The sequence below is a fragment of the Mustela putorius genome, unplaced genomic scaffold, assembly GCF_011764305.1.
Source record: "Mustela putorius furo isolate JIRA1106 unplaced genomic scaffold, ASM1176430v1.1 tig00003870_pilon_pilon_pilon, whole genome shotgun sequence".
NCBI lineage: Eukaryota > Metazoa > Chordata > Mammalia > Carnivora > Mustelidae > Mustela > Mustela putorius.
Window position 1 is genome coordinate 4,987,194 of NW_025422022.1, and position 18,797 is coordinate 5,005,990.

The 18,797-nt window shown below is 43.9% G+C and overlaps 1 protein-coding gene across 3 annotated transcripts in view; it reads left to right on the plus strand.

Moving 5' to 3' along the window:
* Window positions 1–8,899: 8,899 nt before the first annotated feature.
* The window catches only part of LOC101676103 (desmoplakin), a 46,070-nt gene continuing 36,172 nt past the window's right edge, over window positions 8,900–18,797 (plus strand). The window contains exon 1 of one of the 3 annotated variants that reach the window (XM_013056815.2): window positions 8,900–9,509. In XM_013056815.2, coding sequence (XP_012912269.1) covers window positions 9,310–9,509 — 200 coding nt within the window. In that variant the 5' untranslated portion in view covers window positions 8,900–9,309. Of the gene's footprint in view, window positions 9,510–10,245; window positions 10,535–18,797 lie in introns of those variants that run through there. The other 2 variants (XM_045067038.1, XM_013056814.2) reach the window with 2 other exon arrangements.

Here is an 18,797-nt window from a genome sequence, read left to right on the forward strand (position 1 = left end):
ATATTACTCAACTAGGGGAGAGTTGAGGAACAAATTAATGATAATAGATAACTAAGCAAAAAAAAAAAGTACAGATGAATTCTGGGAGGAGGGGGAAGTTGTAAGGAAAAGAATAAGTTTATAATAATTTTACTACTTAAAAAACAACACTGTAGCATTATTCATAATAGCCTAAAGGCTATCAACAGATGAATGGGTAAACAAAATGTGCTCATTACATACAGTGGAATATTATGCAGCCTTTAAAAAGCAGGGGGGTTTTAACCCAGCTACAACATGGGTGAAGCTTGAAGATGTTATGCTAAGTGAAATAAGCCAGACCAAAAAAATAACAAATATTGTATGATTCACTTACATGAGGAACCTAGAACAGTCAAGTTTATAGAGACAGAAAATAGAATAGGAGTTAGGAGTTCCCAGGGGCTGGGTTAGGGGAGGGGAGGAAGGTATAGTGTTCAATGGGGATAGGGTTTCTGTTTGGGATGATGAGAAAGTTCTGGAGACAGATGGTGGTGTAGTGGTGATGGAGGGATGATGGATGATGGTGATGGTCACACACGTTGTGAATGTTCATAATCCCATTGAATTGTACACTCAAAAATGGTTAAAAGGATGAATTTTATGCCATATATGTATTTTTTATTACAATTTTTAAAACTGAAGAAAACCCCTGTAAGGTTCTGTACAATAAATGGAGTTAGAATTATTATTCCCAGATTGTTAAATACTAAAATTTTAAGACTCAGGTATTGGGGAATCTCACTTTCCTTTTCAAAGCTAGATACAAAAGCTACCTTTTCCCTACAAAATCGCATACCTTTATTTTATAGTTCTATTATTAGAAATGTATATTCTAACAAGCAGACTCCACACTAAGTTAGGAGACCCACCTGGGGCTCAATCTCACCACCCTGAGAGATGACCAGAGAGGAAATCAAGAGTCAGATGCTTAACTGAGTGAGGCATCCAGGGCCCTCTCTAACCCATACATTTTAATGTAAACAATCTGATCACACTATATATTTGGCTTAAAAGTTGCCTTTTAAAAAAAAAGAATGACTCTTGGAAATTTTATTTATTTATTTATTTATTTATTTATTCTTTTAAAGTAGACTCCACACCCAGCATGGGGTTCTACCTCCCAGCCCTGACATCAAGAGCTGCTCACTGTACCGACTAAGCCAGCCAAAGGCCTCCAATTTTTTGTTTGCTTGTTTTACTTTACAATGCGTTGTCTTTGTTCTACATCGAGGACTAGCCGAATGGACGACATCCATTTTCATAACATTAATTTTAATGATAACAATGGGATTGAGGTATTTTCCATGTTAATGTAGTTCCCTCTTACAAAGACAAATCCCTTTGTAGTTTAAAAAAAGAGGCTTAAAAAAACCCTTTGGTATATTACCAAACTCAATATATTATATTTAAGAAAATCCTTTGGCATTGTACATATTTTCTCAGGGCTACGAACCCAAGAGAGATACTGACTTTTGTTTTAAGAATGCAGTAATTCTAATGTTAAATCATGAGATTATTTTTTCCTTATTTGGTAAAACAAAATAAAAGGTTGTTTAGAGATGACGGGTGACATTTTTCCTCAGTACCTTGGTGGGAATGGACTCCAGATGCTTTGCTAGATTCTACCTGAAGCCAAATTACCAAGCAGGTAAAACTCCGGGGAGCCGCCAGACAGGTTTAACGAGAATGATGTGTAGCTCTCCACACCCACCTTTGCAAGACCAAACTGCTTCACGGGGTTTGTTGAAACTGCCATGGAACTGTGCTATAATGATTTCCTAAATTTGAAACCTTTCTGTCTGATGTCAGCATGGCTTAAATGTTTCAGGTGAAAATTCAGCAAATCATGAAAAATGTACAAATCAAATCCAGTTAGGATTCTTGCAATGGGCTCTCATTTACGGCAGAAGGAACAGTCCTATAGGTTCTCCTCCTGATTTGCCTGATTTTTTCTTGAATCCAAATCTTGCTGAAGGGAAGGTTTCTCATTTGGAGGTGAGTGTTCAGTTCATTCAGTTCTGGGGAGCTGATTAAGGAAACCAGAAATAGCCCAGGCTCTTAGAGCTTCCGAAGTTTGAATGTCTATGGATTACTAAAGGTTTTAGGAGAAAAACATCTGGTTTCAGATGTCTGCAACCCTTATACCGGGCGTGACAGAGAGATTGCTGGAAGACCCTGCAAGGACTTGCTGCCCCCACCCTCCACAGGGCAGGATTATTTTCTTAAACATGTTTGGTGGCTATTGTAACTGCCCTCCGTAAGATGATGGCTCACTGCTTCAGATCTGCCTCTCCCTGTCTCATTTCCCATCCACAGAGGATGCTATTTGGTATTGATGTGAAAAATTCTAGAATGGTGTGAATCACTCCTATAGGAAGCTTCAGGATCTGCGCCTTGCCACTTTAAAAGATCCTTTTTAAAAACAAACAACAAAATGGCATGCATCTTTTAAAGCATTGCTGATAAGACATTTTAAATGAGGTTGGAAAACGCTCACGGTATAATGCTAAATTATAAGAAGCTGGATACAAATTTGTATATAGAATCTGACATCAGGTTAAAAAAAAAAAAATTCACTGAAAAAAAACTGGAAGGAAATCTACCAAAAACGTGTAGCGTGATTGCCTCATTCGGATGGCGTAGTTATAGATGCAATTTTCTTAGCTTCTCTGCATCCCACGTTTTCTGAGTTTTTTACAGCAAACAAACAAACTTTTACAGTTGTCAGGGGGAAAACCCCAACTTAAGATTCACCCTTTTAAGCAAGCCTTTTACGTGATTTGCTAGCAAACTCTCATGTCACATCTAGGTTTTACCACCACCCTCCCCATCCCCACAGGCAGGACCCTGATAAGGACTGCAACTTCTCGTTACCTTGGTTGTTTCTGTGGGCAGTGCAAGAGTTTGAACAGAGTTTTTACCCTGAGATGTGTGATCTGACCAAGTCTGACAAAATGAAACTATCGTGACCCTAGATTATGAGAATGCGTTAAAGCTAAGAATTTTCCCCACCAGCGCCTGGTCTATTTAGAAGCTCACTCTTGGATTTTTGTTACTACTAGCACTTGGTTTATGTTTCGTATTTTGTCTCCTGTGTTAGATGCTTCAGATGTCAAGATAATTAAAGACAGGAGTTAATTCTTTAAACTTCCTTTATTCTTTAAACCCATGCGGACATTTCTCTCTGCAGCAAGGAAACAATGTAAGTACAATAAATCCTTCCTGATGATAAAATGATAATGGTTGCAGGAACGTCCTATTTTACCTATGAATATCTAGAATTTTGGAAGATGGTCACTTCAGAGACTAGGTGACATGTCCTCTGCGTCATACTCTACTCAAAGTTAGATGTGAGATCATTTACAGCTTCATTCCCATTCTGATTTTAGGTTGTTTGTATAGGAACCCCTAATTTCACTTTTTCTAAATGATGGAAGCTGTATTTGTACAAAAATCAACCCAAACAAAACAAAAACATGCACTGTGATTTGCTGACACCAAGTAAAACACTCACGTCACCTATAGGAATAGGACTAAAAATAATGACTAAACTTTTTTTGGTGTGACTTCTGCAGAACAGGCTGATGATTTTATAGTGACTGCTTTTCCAGACATCCTATGTGTCTAGTGTAGGAAAATAACAATTAATCGGATAGTTCCTTGGTTTTAAATTGATACCAAATTACTGCTCAGAAATGTATGCTTTCATGTCTGATTGTGCAGGAATTTTGACATAGTGAAAAGGGCAGGAGGCCAGAAATAGAATTGTAGTATTTTAGATATTAAGTAACTCAGAAAAGGTTCTTAACCTGTCTGGGACTCACTATTTTCTTTTATTAAAATGTGGGTTTTGGAGGCACCTGGGTGGCTCAGTCGGTTGGGCGTTGTCGTATTGGGCTCCACGCTTAGCGAGGAGTCTGCATCTCTCTTTCCCGCTGCCCTTCCCCCTCCCCCCAGCTCATGCTCGAGCTTGCTCTCTCTCAAAAAAAAAAAAAATGATTAGAAAAATCTTAAAGTAAAATAAAATGTGGGTTTTGATTTATATGGCACTTGACTTGGGGAAATCTTTCTGGGGCCACAGCACTAGAAGGCATAGGGCAGGTGCTGTGGGGGGGACAGTGGGCTCCCCCCAAGCTATTACCAGTCTGACATTATGACCACCTGTTCTTGCTGTTGGTTGTTTCTCACAGGGCTTCCTTTGTAAAGAGAGTTCCGAGGCTCTTAAAATTTTTAGAACAACCGGTATGAAGACTCTTTAAGAAAGCTTTTATTTCTGAAATTCTCCATGGAACGTCAATTTGGAATTCCTTCCGTAAAAGCTAAGTAGCTATTCATAATTTTCTTCACGTGGCTATTAGCACATGATGAATCCATGCGGTCTTTGGGGATAACTGGGTTTACCAGCAATCTTCTGCATCTTGACTTATTTATAGAAGTTTCAGTAAGTGTTCCTGTCCCGATGTGGTGGACAGACAGTTCTTCACAATAATGATAAGCTTAAAATATTACTTTGAGGGCATATTTAAAAGGCTAACTTACTTGGCACCTATATTATATTTATTGACTGCGTGTCTTATGCACTAAAAATTAGTGTGAGCTATTGTTTAGCGTGGTAGGTGAGAAGTCATTTGGCCAAGGTTGTGAATGGTCCCTATGTGGTCCAAAGCTGTGCTTGCCATCATTCATACCCTTAACCTCCAGCCACTCAACCTTGCAGCTTGGGGTCTTAAAGCAAAAGAGATTTGGGCAGGAAAGCACGAGTGGATCCCCAATATCTGTGCTATCCAGTTAGAGGCAGTCAAAAGAAAAAACCAAACCAAACCAAACCAAAACAAAACCCCCCCAAAACAAAAACCACCCTCCCCAAACCCAAAAACCAAAACCCAAACCAAACAAAAATCAGACTCTTAAAACATAAAAGATAGCACCATTTATTAGATATGACCTGTGTGAAAACCAAAACAAGTGCCAACAACAACAAAGAATCTTTTCACTACAGCGACAGAAAAGGTATTTGAGAAGTTTCTCTCAGTTTTTAATGTTTTTAAAAGTTAACCCCCTTCCCTTGGTAAAATCAAATTAAAAAATTCTCCTATTCCTGAAGGACATTTGAACCAAGGATAATAAAGAGAGTTCTGGGCTAATGTATATGTTTTGCCAACATTTTCCTACTTCTGAAATGAAATTTATGTGGTTTATCAAATTGCTTTCTTGAATGAGTAGTTTCAATAAGGAGAGCTCAATTTTATTTTGGGGATACTGAGAACCCAGATTTAATGATTTCTGGAGGATTGTAATTTACTCACAAGAAAGAAAAAGCAAAAATTAAACCATCTGGTATTTTAATAGGCATTTTCTTTACCTCACGTTATAGTTCCAATCCTAGCTTCTGTAGTTATGATTTGTTAAAATACCGCTTCCCTGGCAGAAGAAACAGCTATTTTAACTCATGGGCTGTAAATCTTTTCTGTGGCTCAGGGATATCATTTCACCAACAAAGAGATATGAGAGAGTTCCCATGGGGTTTTGAGCAAGTAAATGATCCCTTCTAATCTCATTGAAATCAAGGTGCTCCGTTTAGTTTTAAAAATATGCTCAGGATCTGACTGATGCCTCTTACCTAACCACAAGGTCATCTCTAAGGTCAGCCAGAGAGAAAGTTACATGTCAGTGATCTGTCTCTAACAGTACAAGGGGACGTATCTACAAGTGGCCGGGAAAAAAATAGCTGACCTTACTTAGGTCAGCTAGTGAGGGCTTTGCCAGATTTTGGATGGGGCACTTTATAAGCCTCATTGTAAGAAATAAGCTGAATTCTTGTGCTGTGCTCCCAGGATTCTATAAATATGTGTTTGTAATACTGTATCAAACGTACTGGAATGATTTGTTTTCCTATGGCAGGCTTGATATCCTACAGAAAGGGAGCCCCGCCTTATTCATCTTCCTGTGATCATTCGCTGAGCTTATTGTGAAGTGCATAGTAGATGTTTATCTTTTTTTTTTTTTTTAAAGATTTTATTTATTTTTTTGTCAGAGAAAGAGAACACATGCTGGGAGAGAGAGACGTGGAGCAGGCAGAGGGAGAAGCAGACTCCCCTCCCTGAGCAAGAAGCCCAATGCAGGACTCCATCCCAGGACGCTGGGATCAGGACCTGAGCTGTATGTAGGCGGGTACTTAACTGATTAAGCCACCCAGGCATCTCACATTGTGGATGTTTAATAACTGCTTTTTTTTTTTTTTTAAGATTTTATTTATTTATTTGACAGATCACAAGTCGGCAGAGAGGCAGGCAGAGAGACAGAGGAGGAAGCAGGCTCCCCGCGGAGCAGAGATCTGGAAGCGGGGATCAATCCCAGGATCCTGAGATCATGACCGGAGCCAAAGGCAGAGGCTCAACCCACTGAGCCACCCAGGCGCCCCTAATAACTGCTTTTTAAGTGAATGAAGGTTAAACATCTGCAAAAGGGAGTTTTATTGATTCAGGGGGATTAAACACTAAAAGCTAAGATTTCTATCTAGCCAAGAGCTTTTGATTTAATGGGTGATATCTTAGCTTTATACAAGGTTTCTGCTTTCAAGAACGTTCATCTATTATAAAATTAGCAGGGCAAGATTATTATTTCCATTTTGCATGTGAAGAAATTGATCTCCTGCCCAAGTAAATTGTAGCACTAAGATCAGAATTCTGATTTTCTGATCTCCAGCCTTCAATGTGGGACCTTTCACAAGGTGAGCTCATTTAGACAACTCATGTGTATATGTCTGGATTCCATCTAACATGTCAATCTTTTATTTCATCTTTTTATCTTCCTTGGAGAAAGATAAACAGAAGCCATTGTCTTCCCAAACCTGATATGTTTGGTTAGCTGAAAGCAATCCCCTTTCTGGAAATGCCCTAAAGGAGCTCAGGAATCTGTAGGATAGGCTACCAAGTAACGGTAGCCAGAGGTGTGTAATTGGTGGGTTGTACTTTTCACCTCTTCCCCTGTTTGTAAAGAGATGGAACAGCCCTGTGAGTCTGGGTGGCGTTTGGGTCCACTGTGAGTTAGGTGGAGCTTTTGTCATGAATGGGCTGTGGTTTACAGATTTGTCTTGTTTTTTTAGGAGAATTTTCCTGTGCAATTGCATGATCTTCTCATTACACAGCATAAGAATAAAGAAATCCCTGAAGATTTTAAATTGAAGATTTACTATATTTTTCAGGGCGGTGACAATGCCTCATTCATCTTCGTATTATCCAAAATCTTACACTAGCCCTCCATACAGTAGGTTATAATTATTTGCTGAACCAATGAGACGCAGAGAGGTAACAAAACACCCCAAATAAAATTACGTGCCTTATGCACCGACATCACAAATGGCTTTTCTTCCATCCAGCCAATGGATATTATGGCCCGTTTGTGCTGATAAAGACTTTGAGCTAAAGATTCAATGTTCAGAAGAAACACCGTTCCTGTCTGTACATCAGAGCTAGTGTGATCATTTGAATTTGAACTTTATCATATTACCATTTATTAAAAAGGAGTCTAAACTGAGACAGTGATGGGAATTACTGAGTGTGCTAACAGTGGTAAACTTTGACCTCATGGTATTTAATCTGGTCAACTCTGAGGTTGATTGAGAAGAACAAGAACAGCATGTTTTGTTGGAGATTTGTGCCTAAAGAGTGAGCTATGATTCGGGGTGCTATAATATGGGAACTTTTAGAAAACTTCCTACTCCCTTTAGGACATGTAAATGTAGTTCCATTTACGTTCTTTTCAGTTCACAAACATTTTGGGATATATTGTGTATGAAGGTAAGTTAATGGGCATTCCTTGGGAAGAGGACAAATATTTATTATAAAGATCTTTAAATGGTGTTTATTAAAGAGTAATCTAACAGTTCTCCAGATGATAAAAGCAGTTTTTTGCGGATTGCCTGACTGGGTCTGCATCTCAGCCCTGGTCTCAGAGACTACAGTGTGTTTCACACCTAACTGGGAGGGGGCCCTGGAGCAAGTTGCTGGAATGTTCTGACTTACTCATCTGTACCAAGTGGGTATCTCTGTCCAGGATTCTTTGCTGTTCTCAGACTGAAGTCCCAGGAAGGCCACTGACTTGTGGGAAAAGCTGATTTTCGAAAGGGATGGATCCTGTGAAAAGGTGCTCAGGGGCGTGAGGCAAACGTTCCCAAGGTTCTTTAAAAAAAAAAAAATAAAAAAAAAAAAAAACAAAAAAACAACAAAAACTGGATCTGAAGGTGGAAGTCTTTGCAACTTACTCAAAATGACCACCAACAGGCAAAGTAAAATAAATGACAATGTATATTTTCCTTTTACTTACTGCAAAATGGTTAGTGTGTTCTTTTTAATCTTCACAACAAAGAAATTAACTATTCATGGTGAAGACTTGCCCAGGAAGTGGTGGCTCGTTTTACACATCGGAAATCGGACTTTTGAGACAACTTTTCTGAAATCCCGGAATAAAAGAAGATTCCAAAAAAAGTTCCCTAAAATGAAACCTCACCATCTAAGCGTGCTCTTCTCAATTATGTTTCTGTTCAAAGCTTGGCTGGCACCGTTTCCAGGAATTAGCAAAAAGTATGTGTTTAATAAGTAACCCTCCAATCGAATGGCCCTTATTTTTTTTTCGTCTTATTTCCGCCCCGGGGACCGAGGAAATCCTGAAAAGCAGGGGCCGCGCTTGCCCGGCCGCCGCAGCTGAGCAAAAGGCCTCCGGCGCCGCACGCCCTCCCCTCGGTAGCCGCGCCAGGGGCGCTCGGGTCTCGGGGACCCCGCCCCTGCCGGCGTTCCCCGGGCCTCGGAGGCGCAGGGCGGAGCCGCGGGCCGGCGAGCGCCGGTGGGGAGGGGCGGCCCGAGCGCGTCGGTGACACCCGCGGTGGGGCGGGGAGGCGCAGCGGCCGCACCCCGCCCTGGGAAGAAACCCGCCAGGTGTGGCCTGGGCGCCGGGTGCCAGCGGGGAGGAGACTCGCGCCCCCACCGACCAACACCAACACCCAGCCGCGAGCCCGCTCCTCTGCGCCCTCGCCGCCCTCCGAGCCACAGCTCTCGCGCCGCTCCTGCTCCCCGCCCGTCGTCGTCCCCGCGCCCGACCTCCGTCCGCCGCACCGCGCTCGCAGCGGCCAGGACGGCCCTGGTGGCCAGGAGCGTCCCCGCGACCTACTGCGCGCACGCCCCGGTTCCCAGTTTGGGGGCCTTCCCTTCGAACCCCCCACCCCACATTCTCCGAGCCCGCCCGCCCTCGCTTATGCCTCGGCGCTGAGCTGCTCTCTGAGTGCCCGCCGACATGAGCTGCAACGGAGGCTCTCACCCGCGGATCAACACGCTGGGCCGCATGACCCGCGCGGAGTCCGGTCCCGACCTGCGCTACGAGGTGACCTGCGGCGGCGGCGGCGGCGGCGGGGGCGGCGGCGGCGGCGGGGGCACCAGCAGGATGTACTACTCCCGGCGCTGCACGGTCACCGACCAGAACTCGGACGGCTACTGGTGGGTACCGGCCAGCGGGCAGACACCGGGCGCCCGGCCCGCGGGGTCTCCGTGCTCTTCTCTCCGAACCCCAGCACGCTGGGACAGGGAGGGACGAGCCCTCCTCTGGTCGACGAAAAAAAAACCAGGTCCTGGCGGAGGAAAGTGGTTTTGCTCGAGCTCGTGAAAGCACTTCCTGCTGGCTCTGGGGGCAGCAGCCCGGTGTCCTCCCGCCCCGTGCGCTGCTCACACCCGGGTGGGTGGGTGTGGGAGCCCGGAGAGGAGCGGTCCTTCCCTGCAAACGGGTTCTCCGTCCCAACCTTCTTGCTTCCCGCGAGCCGGGGCAGGAGGGTGGCCGGCGAGCGGTGCAGGAGGACGCGGCGGGCGTGCGGGTCACAGGGGTCTCTGCCTCCAGGACTCCTCCCCTCCACCCCCTGCGCCGCCGGGCCCAGCTGGCATCCCCTTTGTCCCGGCTGGCAGGTGGGAGGTCGGGCGGGGCTGTGACAACAAAACCCTACCTAACCTACTATTACCAAAAGTAGAACAGTAAACGAGCGGGGATTCCGGCCTGACCTGTAGGCAGGGCTCGGATTCGGGGCTCCTCCGCCTCTGGTGGCTTATCCTAAATTCCTGGTCACCCCGAGACCACCCCTCTCGGGCGCCTGGCGGCTCCGCCACCCAGGGCTTTTGTAAGGAGGCTGCGCGTCCGGAGGCTCTGGGTCGGGTCTCAAGAAGGCCCCGCCTTGGTCTTCCCTGCCTCCCAAACTGAGCTTTCGGGCCGGAGCAGTCGCCCGGCCCCAGGTCCCGGCTCTGCCAGGACACGCCTGCCCCCTTGCCCCGCTGCGCCGCAGCCCCCGTACCTGTGGCCCTGAGCCTGCGCCCTTGGTTTCCTCCTTTTAAAAAAGCCCAGGAGGAAGGACCTCGGTGTATTATTGGTAGCCGAGCGCGGGCGCAGGGTCTTCGGGTGGCAGCGGGGACATGTGGCGGGGTGGGCGCTGCTTCCCATCCACGCCAGCCCGCGACGCTGGGGGCCTCTCCCGATTCAGGTACCCCGGAGGGACCCCCGGGATGTGGGGAGGGTCTGTTTCTCAGAATCATTACGGAAACCGATCGAGGGGGTAGTTTGGGAAGATGGGGGAAGATAATGAGGCTGCTTTTACTGGGTCCGCAGAGCTGGATGCCAGATGCCCACGGGAACCGTGAGAATTTTGCGGTCGGCGCCCTCCCCGCTCCCCTGCAAGCCCTTCCCCAGCAGGGCTTTTGGGAAACTGGCCTGCGTTCCAGAAAATTATTTACCTTGCCTGTGGCCTTAGGCTGGGGAGGAGCAGCCTGAATGCACTCCAGGAGTTTTTTGTTTTACCAGCAGATTTGAACGCAGGGACTGCTCGAGTTGCAACCTGTTTTCTGACCTGTTTTCTGCTTCGGTTTATTTATGTCTTTATTTTCCCCGAGCATCTTGGCAATTGATTTCCTCTTTTTGAGTTAGCAAAGAATTGTCTCGATCTTGGAGCTCTTGTTTTTTGGACATAATGCACCCCGGGGAATTCCAGGAGACACGGACCGAGTCCTAGGAAAAATGGGGAGAAAGTTTTGCCAGTTATTACTTTGGTTTTTAAGTTTGTTTTAAAACTTAGCCAACCGATTAAATCTGACACTTTACTTTTCCCTCCCAGTCTTCCTGTATTTGGGAAGCACGCTCTTTTAACCCACACATTTATAGTCCAGTCGGAATTTCGCAAGGATTCTCAGGCAGCAATTTTTCTTTTCTGGCATCTTATGAACCAAGTATTTCATTTTGATTTTGTATTTTTTTAAAAAAATATGATTGTGTTCATTCAGAGTCCGTTTTTTTTTTTTTTAATTGGCAATAAACATTACTGGGTATTGGACTATTTTGCTCCCTCGGCCTCTTGTAGAGGTAAATTTGTGAAGAATTATGTATCCGCTAACGAACTGTAAGGCTCCTTCACGGAGACACTAAGTTTTGAGGAGGATCAATGTTTTCCCATAGTATATACCTTGTGTTCTGTTTTTCCAGCCTAAAAGCTGTTTATGAGTATGTCAAGTTTTACCTCTCTGGGAAGGGAAGACAAGACTGAAATTTTGAATTACGTAATTTGGGGGGAAGGCGTTTCTTTCTGCGCTTTGATGTTGATATCCCGCCCCTCCGCCCCCCCTTCCCCCCCATCCCCCTCTTCTCCCCCCTCCCCCGGCAGCGGCAGCGGGGCATCTTGCTTGGGGGCTGGAGTCATCGTGGGGCCCTTCTTTCTTGATCCAGTAATGGGGATTCTCCCAGCATGCCTGGCCAGCCCCTGGTGCGGCTGACCCCTCTGGAATGAGAATTAGCACGAGCGCGCGCACACACACACACACACACACATCCCCAGCAACTGCTGACTTGTGGATCTTAAAAATAAGGAGAACTGACTGAAGAGAGACAGGACTTGCCCTGACACTTTTTTTCTGGTGTTTTTAATGGTTTTGCACGGAGGGACTGTTGTCCCAGAGCATGTACTTTGTAGAAGGTGGATTTCATCTCTGACCCGACTGCCCCCAAATGGAGGATTAAGAATTCACTAAGTGCTTTTCTGCCCCCAAAGTCTTTCTAAATAAAGGTTTTTTTTTTTTCTTTTTAAGGCACAAAAACTGGCATGGAAGCTATTGGTTGAATTTAAGTTTGTCTATTTAAACTACCACTTTATTGTCTGAGTGATTATTTTTTTTAATAAGTGCGATTTTAAAGAATTGGTGTTTGTATCTAACCTTTCCCTAAGTAAACTAATTTGAGTGTGTAAAGAGCCTAAATCTCCTTTTTCTCTCTAAGATGACTTTAAAACATCTTCCTGTGTCTGTGCTTTATATTAAGAACACTGTCAGTTCTTAAGACAGTATTTTATCTCATTTGTGGTTCTTCTTCCTTCCCTGCTTACCCATCTTTTGTGTTTTCTTTATTGTAGGCTGAATGGAATCAAAACTACTTTCATTTCTTTTTCTTTACTCAGTGTTTGAAAGTTCAGTAAATGTTATGTGCTTGATGATGTAAGAGGTATATTTTTGAAAATTTAAACTGTGGATTTTGGTTGTATAGGATGTTATACTAATATGCTTTTTTCATTTAGGCAGATCTACCCCAGTCTTGTTCTTTTGGTTAAAAGAAATGACAAATCTATAGTGAAATTTGGAGGCCAAGCGACAAAGTCCCACAGTTGTATATTTCCCTGATCAAAGTGTGGATATTATTGGAGGATTAAAAGCCAAATAGGGTGATTAAGCTTCAGAAATATGTGGTCATAAAGTTAATGCTTACTTTTCTCCAGAACTCGTGATTTCAAAGCCAAAATACATGTGAACCTTAATTGATACAAAGTTTGTTTTAAACTATCTTTTAGGGGCGCCTGGGTGGCTCAGTGGGCTAAAGCCTCTGCCTTCGGCTCATGTCATGATCCCAACATTCTGGGATCAAGCCCCGCATCGGGCTCTCTGCCCAGCAGGGAGCCTGCTTCCACCTCTCTCTCTCTGCCTGCCTCTCTGCCTGTCAAATAAATAAATTAATTAAATTCTTTTAAAAAGAAGCCTCTTCCTTAGTGAGAGATACATGGGTCCATTTGCATTGAATTTTAAGGCTGGGGAGAGTGCAAAGGTGTACAGAGCCTCATTCTTCCACTTTGGAGACCAGTAGAGTAAGACTTGCCCTAAATCCCCAAGTCCATTCATGGCCAAGTCGGCCAGGGAACTCAAGGCTACTCCCCTCTGCCCTCCTGTCAGCCTGTGCCTTTAGACCATGTATCTTTTGTAGTAGACTGGACAGCCCTGTACTTAAACAACGGAAGTATCTCAGTTCCACTCATTCATTCATTCATTCATTCAGTAACTACGGAACATGTGGTGAGTGTTAGGTGTCAAGGAGAGTCAAAGGTGAAAATACAAAAACTTTTTTTTTTTTTTCTATGACAAAGACTTCTTGAAAGAAATGGAGTTCCTTAAAGGAAAATAAGCACCATAATACAAAAGGATGATGGACAGGAGAGTATCAGTGATTCCAAGGCTTCCTAAAGATAACATCTGTAGTGGAGGCACTAGTGAGATTTTATAAAGAAAGTGATGCTGAATTAGACTTGGGAGTGTTTCAGCAGGTCAGGATGGATGGGCAAAGAACATTCCAGGGGGAGAGAAGAGCACGAGAAAAATCTGGGAGACGAAAGACCAGGAGCACACATTCAAGGCCTGTAGAACAGTCTCCTTTCTGAGTGAGAAGCTGTAAGACATCAAGGAGGAAGGGCAGGTTGGGACCAGCCCTTGGGACACCTTGACTCCATGGTGGGGAATGTGCATAGGCAGAGGGGAGCCATTGCAAGTTTTCACAGAAGCCCAGGGGTAGAGTCCTGCACTGAAGGAGCAGGGAGCTCAGACTGTCGTAGTGAGCTGTAGGATGGTTTCTGTGCAGCTGTGTGCTGGGTCTGGAGGAAGGTGGCTTAAGGAATCCATCAGGCAGTGAAGGAGAGAGGTGATGAAAGTCTGATCGAGGGTGGTGGCCTGACCGTGGGATAGGAAAGTGGTTGCGGCCGGGTGGAGTGGAGGCTGCCCCTGAGAGCTGGATGCGAGAAGCAGGGAGAGTCTGAGAAAACAGGCTTGGAGTCCAGTGACTCACAGCAGGGATCTTCTAAATATTTTTCTGGGAAGCGATTGCAAAGTAAGATTCAGTTTAGCTTAATCGAGAGCAGATAACACTGACATGGTTATTAACTTTGAGTAAGTTCCATCTTTTATAAAAGTATCAGATCAGTAGTTAATAATAGTTACCATCACCCGGGAGACACCTGTGATGTGCCAGGTATCTTCTGTCCATTATTGGAAGGTTCCCATTGTACAGATAGTAAACTGAGGTTAAAGTAGTGACTGCGACGTGGCCCGGGTCACACAGCTAGTGAGTGGCTGAGCTGCGTTTGAATCCAGGATACCACAGTGGGTCAAGAAATGATCAAAAACCTTGGCTGTTAGAATTATCTTTTGTACTTGAAAACTCTTCTAGCTAAAATGCTTTTACTCTGTTGCGTTCCTGTGAAATATTTATTTCATAATCATTGTACTCTTTTGTTATTCCTCTGGTAGGGTTTCCATCTGCTTAGGAAGAAACACAGTGTGATGCTGCCTTCAGCCAACTCCTGTTGGTCAGCCCTACAGAACAGCTTTCAACAGCAGTTAACTTTGTCCTCTAAATATGGGCATAATTTCATCGTAGTTCAGGTGACTGAAATGTCTTGGGAAAGAGAAAAAACCTGCTGATGGCCCTGATGGCTCAGAGCTGACTACCTAGGGTGGAGCAAAGGTGGGCTTGGGTGTGACTTGGGGAGTCCAGCTCAATCCTCAGCCAACCGGTCTTTCCAGATGAGGAGGTTCTAGAAGGCTGCTTCAGTCTGGAGGCCATGCTGCTCACGGCCTGGCCCCACCCTTCCCTTTTCTCTTTCTCTGTCCTGCACTCCATGGGAAACAGTAGGTGTGGTTCTGATAGTAAAGGTACCGCCCCACAGACCCCCAAGTCTCAGTGAGCCTCTCCTTTGGGGCAACATCCTGGAGAAATGTTAGCACAGCCCAACCATTTACTTCTTATCGCCCGCACCTGGGACTGGACGGGTCCAGTACTTGGGAGGGCCTCTTGAAGGTGAAATCCACATTTCATGAAATTGATGATGCTTTAGCAAACAGATTTTAAGTGCTTGCTTGGAATCACATTGACAATTTTTTATTTATTTGTTTTTTAAAGTTTATTTATTTAGTAATCTCTATACCCAGCGTGGGGCTCGAACTCACAACCCCACGATCAAGAGTTTCATGCTCTTCCAATTGAGCCAGCCAGGTGCCCCTGGAATGAAATTTTTTTACATGCAAACATAACGTCCCTTGCTTCATCTGGCACCGGAAAAAAGTTGAAAAGGAGCTGACTTCGTGAGGAATAACCAGATAACTTGTAAATAATTTTTTCCCCCCTCAGAATGAATGGGAGGTTTCTCTTAGGGGAATAATTCAAAATAGAAATTCTTATGACATTAAGGACCAAATACCCATGTGTCATCCCCACTTAATGAAGGAAAAGAGGGCATCTTTTTCTGAATTTTCTTATCCCTTTAGTAAGTTTTGTGCTGTTAAAATGTGTCACTCTCTTTGAATCATCTCAAACTTTTTATTTCATGTCTTGTAATAATTTTGGGAACCTGTGAAGTGCCTCATATTTAATACCTAATCCATTTCTTCTTTTTCATGTTTTGGTTTGGTTTTAGTTTTGTTTTGTTTTTCTTTTTTCCTTCTCACCTTATCCCAATTGGTGCAAAATATCCTTGGGCAAACCTCAGAATTACACACTGAGACAAAAACACAAAATGCAAGATAAAACCGAAATCTCAGAATCCTATCCTCAAGGCAGCTGCAGTGAGGACTGGGTTTGTGCGGGAAGCTGCCAACCTTCCTGGCTCCCCTTAAGAATCCCGTCAAGCGGGGCACCTGGGTGGCTCAGTGGGTTGGGCCTCTGCCTTCGGCTCGGGTCGTGATCCCGGGGTCCTGGGATCGAGCCCCATATCGGGCTTTCTGCTCTGCGGGGAGCCTGCTTCCTCCTCTCTCTCTGCCTGCCTCTCTGCCTACTTGTGATCTCTGTCAGATAAATAAAGAAAAAATCTTTAAAAATAAAAAAAAATTAAAAAAAAATAAAGAATCCCGTCAAGCCCAGAAGGCCGGTGTGTTCCTGTGTGTTACAGAGGCAAATACTCCAGGCCCAGCGAGTTAAGTCATTTGCTCCGAGTCACAGGCTGTACAAGCAGGAGTGGCTGAGCAGGGAATGGACTTTTGGTCTACCGACCTCAGAGTATTCATTAAATTAATGTTAGGTCTTCTGTTTGTCCCACAATGCTCCAATCCACTGAAAGCAGTGTGAGAATCATAAAATGGAAAGGAAGTGGAGCTTTTATTACAGACGGCTTCCAAAGCTCCCGGGTGAGGACAAAATGAAGGCTTGGAGAAGACCCTATTTCTAAAATTTATACGAAAAAACCCTTTTCTTACATCGTTGTGGTGGGAATGGGGGGTAGGGGACAGGGCAGGTGCGATCCCTGACTTCGATTTGGAAATCAGGGTAAGGAGATGGTGGTCATATCCTTGGATCAGTCTTTTATTTACCTTTGTTTTTCTTTTTCGTTACTAAACCAAACAAACATGCATTCACTACCTTCTGTCTGCAAAACGAGGTTGTTAGGTGCATGGAGGAGTCAAGGGTGACTAAGATATGGGACTTTGCTCTCCAGGACTGGGGTACACAGGTGTGTAATGACTAGTGCAGAATAAGGGCGGAGGTGGGAACGCAAGAGCTCCAGGCAGTCAGCATGTGGTCTGTGACTTCCAAAGGATGGACACATGACATCTCCGCTGTGTAGCATGTTTGATGTGTCTTGGAGGTGTGATACTGTCCTCCCGTGAAAAAGTAAAAAGATCACTTTTTCCTCTTTCAAGATCCTTGAAAGAAGCTCCAATAGTACATGTTAAAATGCTTTGAAAATTCTAAAGAGCAAAGCAAATGGGCTTTAAGATCCATATGAATGCATCACACAATTCTAATTTCCAACCAGTATTTATGGAGCTTTTCTAAGGCCACTCTTCGTCGAACCTGAATATATAAAGAGCCATAAAATGCCATTTCTGGTACTTGTTCAGGACCCTAGGTTGATGGAATGAACGAAAGAAAGGCCAGAGATAAAGAGGGTGGCAGAGAGAGAGGGAGAGAGAGAGAGAGAGAGAGAGAGAGGAAGAGAGACAGAGGAAAGAAGAAGAGAAGGGGCCCAAGAGGAGAAAACGTGTATCCACAGAAAGAAATGCAGAATTCACTGGCGTGGGCTGGGGTGTAATGAACAGCATAGATACTATAAAATGACTTTAAAAAACAAACAGTAAATATTTTTAAAAATTACCTTGTAATGCTGCATGCATCTGTTCAAAATATTTGTCTTCTGTTTTTTTTCCTATAGTATTCTTGGCAGTGTTAAACTAGTGTCTTAAAACAGCTAATTCTGGGGACGCCTGGGTGGCTCAGTTGGTTAAGCGGCTGCCTTCGGCTCAGGTCATGATCCCAGCGTCCTGGGATCGAGTCCCACATCGGGCTCCTTGCTTGGCGGGGAGCCTGCTTCTCCCTCTGCCTCTGCCTGCCTCTCTGTCTGCCTGTGCTTGCTCTCGCTTCTCTCTATGACAAATAAATAAAATCTTTAAAAACACACACACACACACACACACACACACAAACATCTAGTTCTGAAGTCCTATTTTTTTTAAAGAAAAGAATGTTTTTTGTCAGTAGTAAAATAAAAGATAACTGTCTAATATTGTTCACATATTCGTGTGCTTTGTCCCTAATATTTGGATTAAAATCCAGAACGCATTTTCCGTTTAGCCATTGTTGAAGGGATCTTTATGTAAACTGAACCACTACTTGTTTAAACAAGTTTCAGAATGAATTTTTTTTTTTAAGTGTTTGTGTAGGCAGGTTCTTTGTCGTATGAACCATTTGCCTTTGTAAGTTTGAAGATAAAAACCAGAATTTCAGAAAAGTTGAGGACAAATGTTATTTTTTTAAGGACAGTTATTAATTTTAGAAGTCAGTATTTTTTGACTGATCTGACCCAAGTGAGTTTTGTTTTCTTGTGGGTCTTTTTTTTTTTTTTTTCCCCACATGACATCTTTCATCTTCCATGTCACTGAGTCACTGAAATGGGATTTAATACGTGAACTTTGAGCTTGTTAGTTCAATTCTCACCGTGGTTTAAAATCTCTGCACCCCAACACCTATATGTACCCGTAGTGAAAAGTTCTTTCCGGCCAGGGATTTTTAAAATCTTTCCATGCTTGTTAAATAAGTACATTTATTTAAAAATTATTTCTTCACCTATGCTAGAATTGTGCATTTTCCCAATCCCTGGATGAACTTAAGAGGAAACTTCCCTGCCATGAGACAGAACAAACGTGTATAATATTCTCGGTAGGAAGGAGTTCATTTGGTAGTTTTATGGAACAGTTACAGAAGAGTGAACTAAAGAAATCTTAGGTATCATCTTGCCTAGTGGATGAGAAAACCCAGGTCTAGACATTTCTGATGTTAAAAGAAAAAAAGTTCCAGAATTGTTATGTGATCAATACAAAATATGATTTGACTCAAAAAGTTGTGAAGGGCGCATAACTGTAAAAAAAACACACATGTTCCCCGAAGCCAGCCCTCCCGGCTCTCCTGCTGAAGAATCCTGCACCGCACAAAGTCAGGGGCCTGATGCCAGACCCACT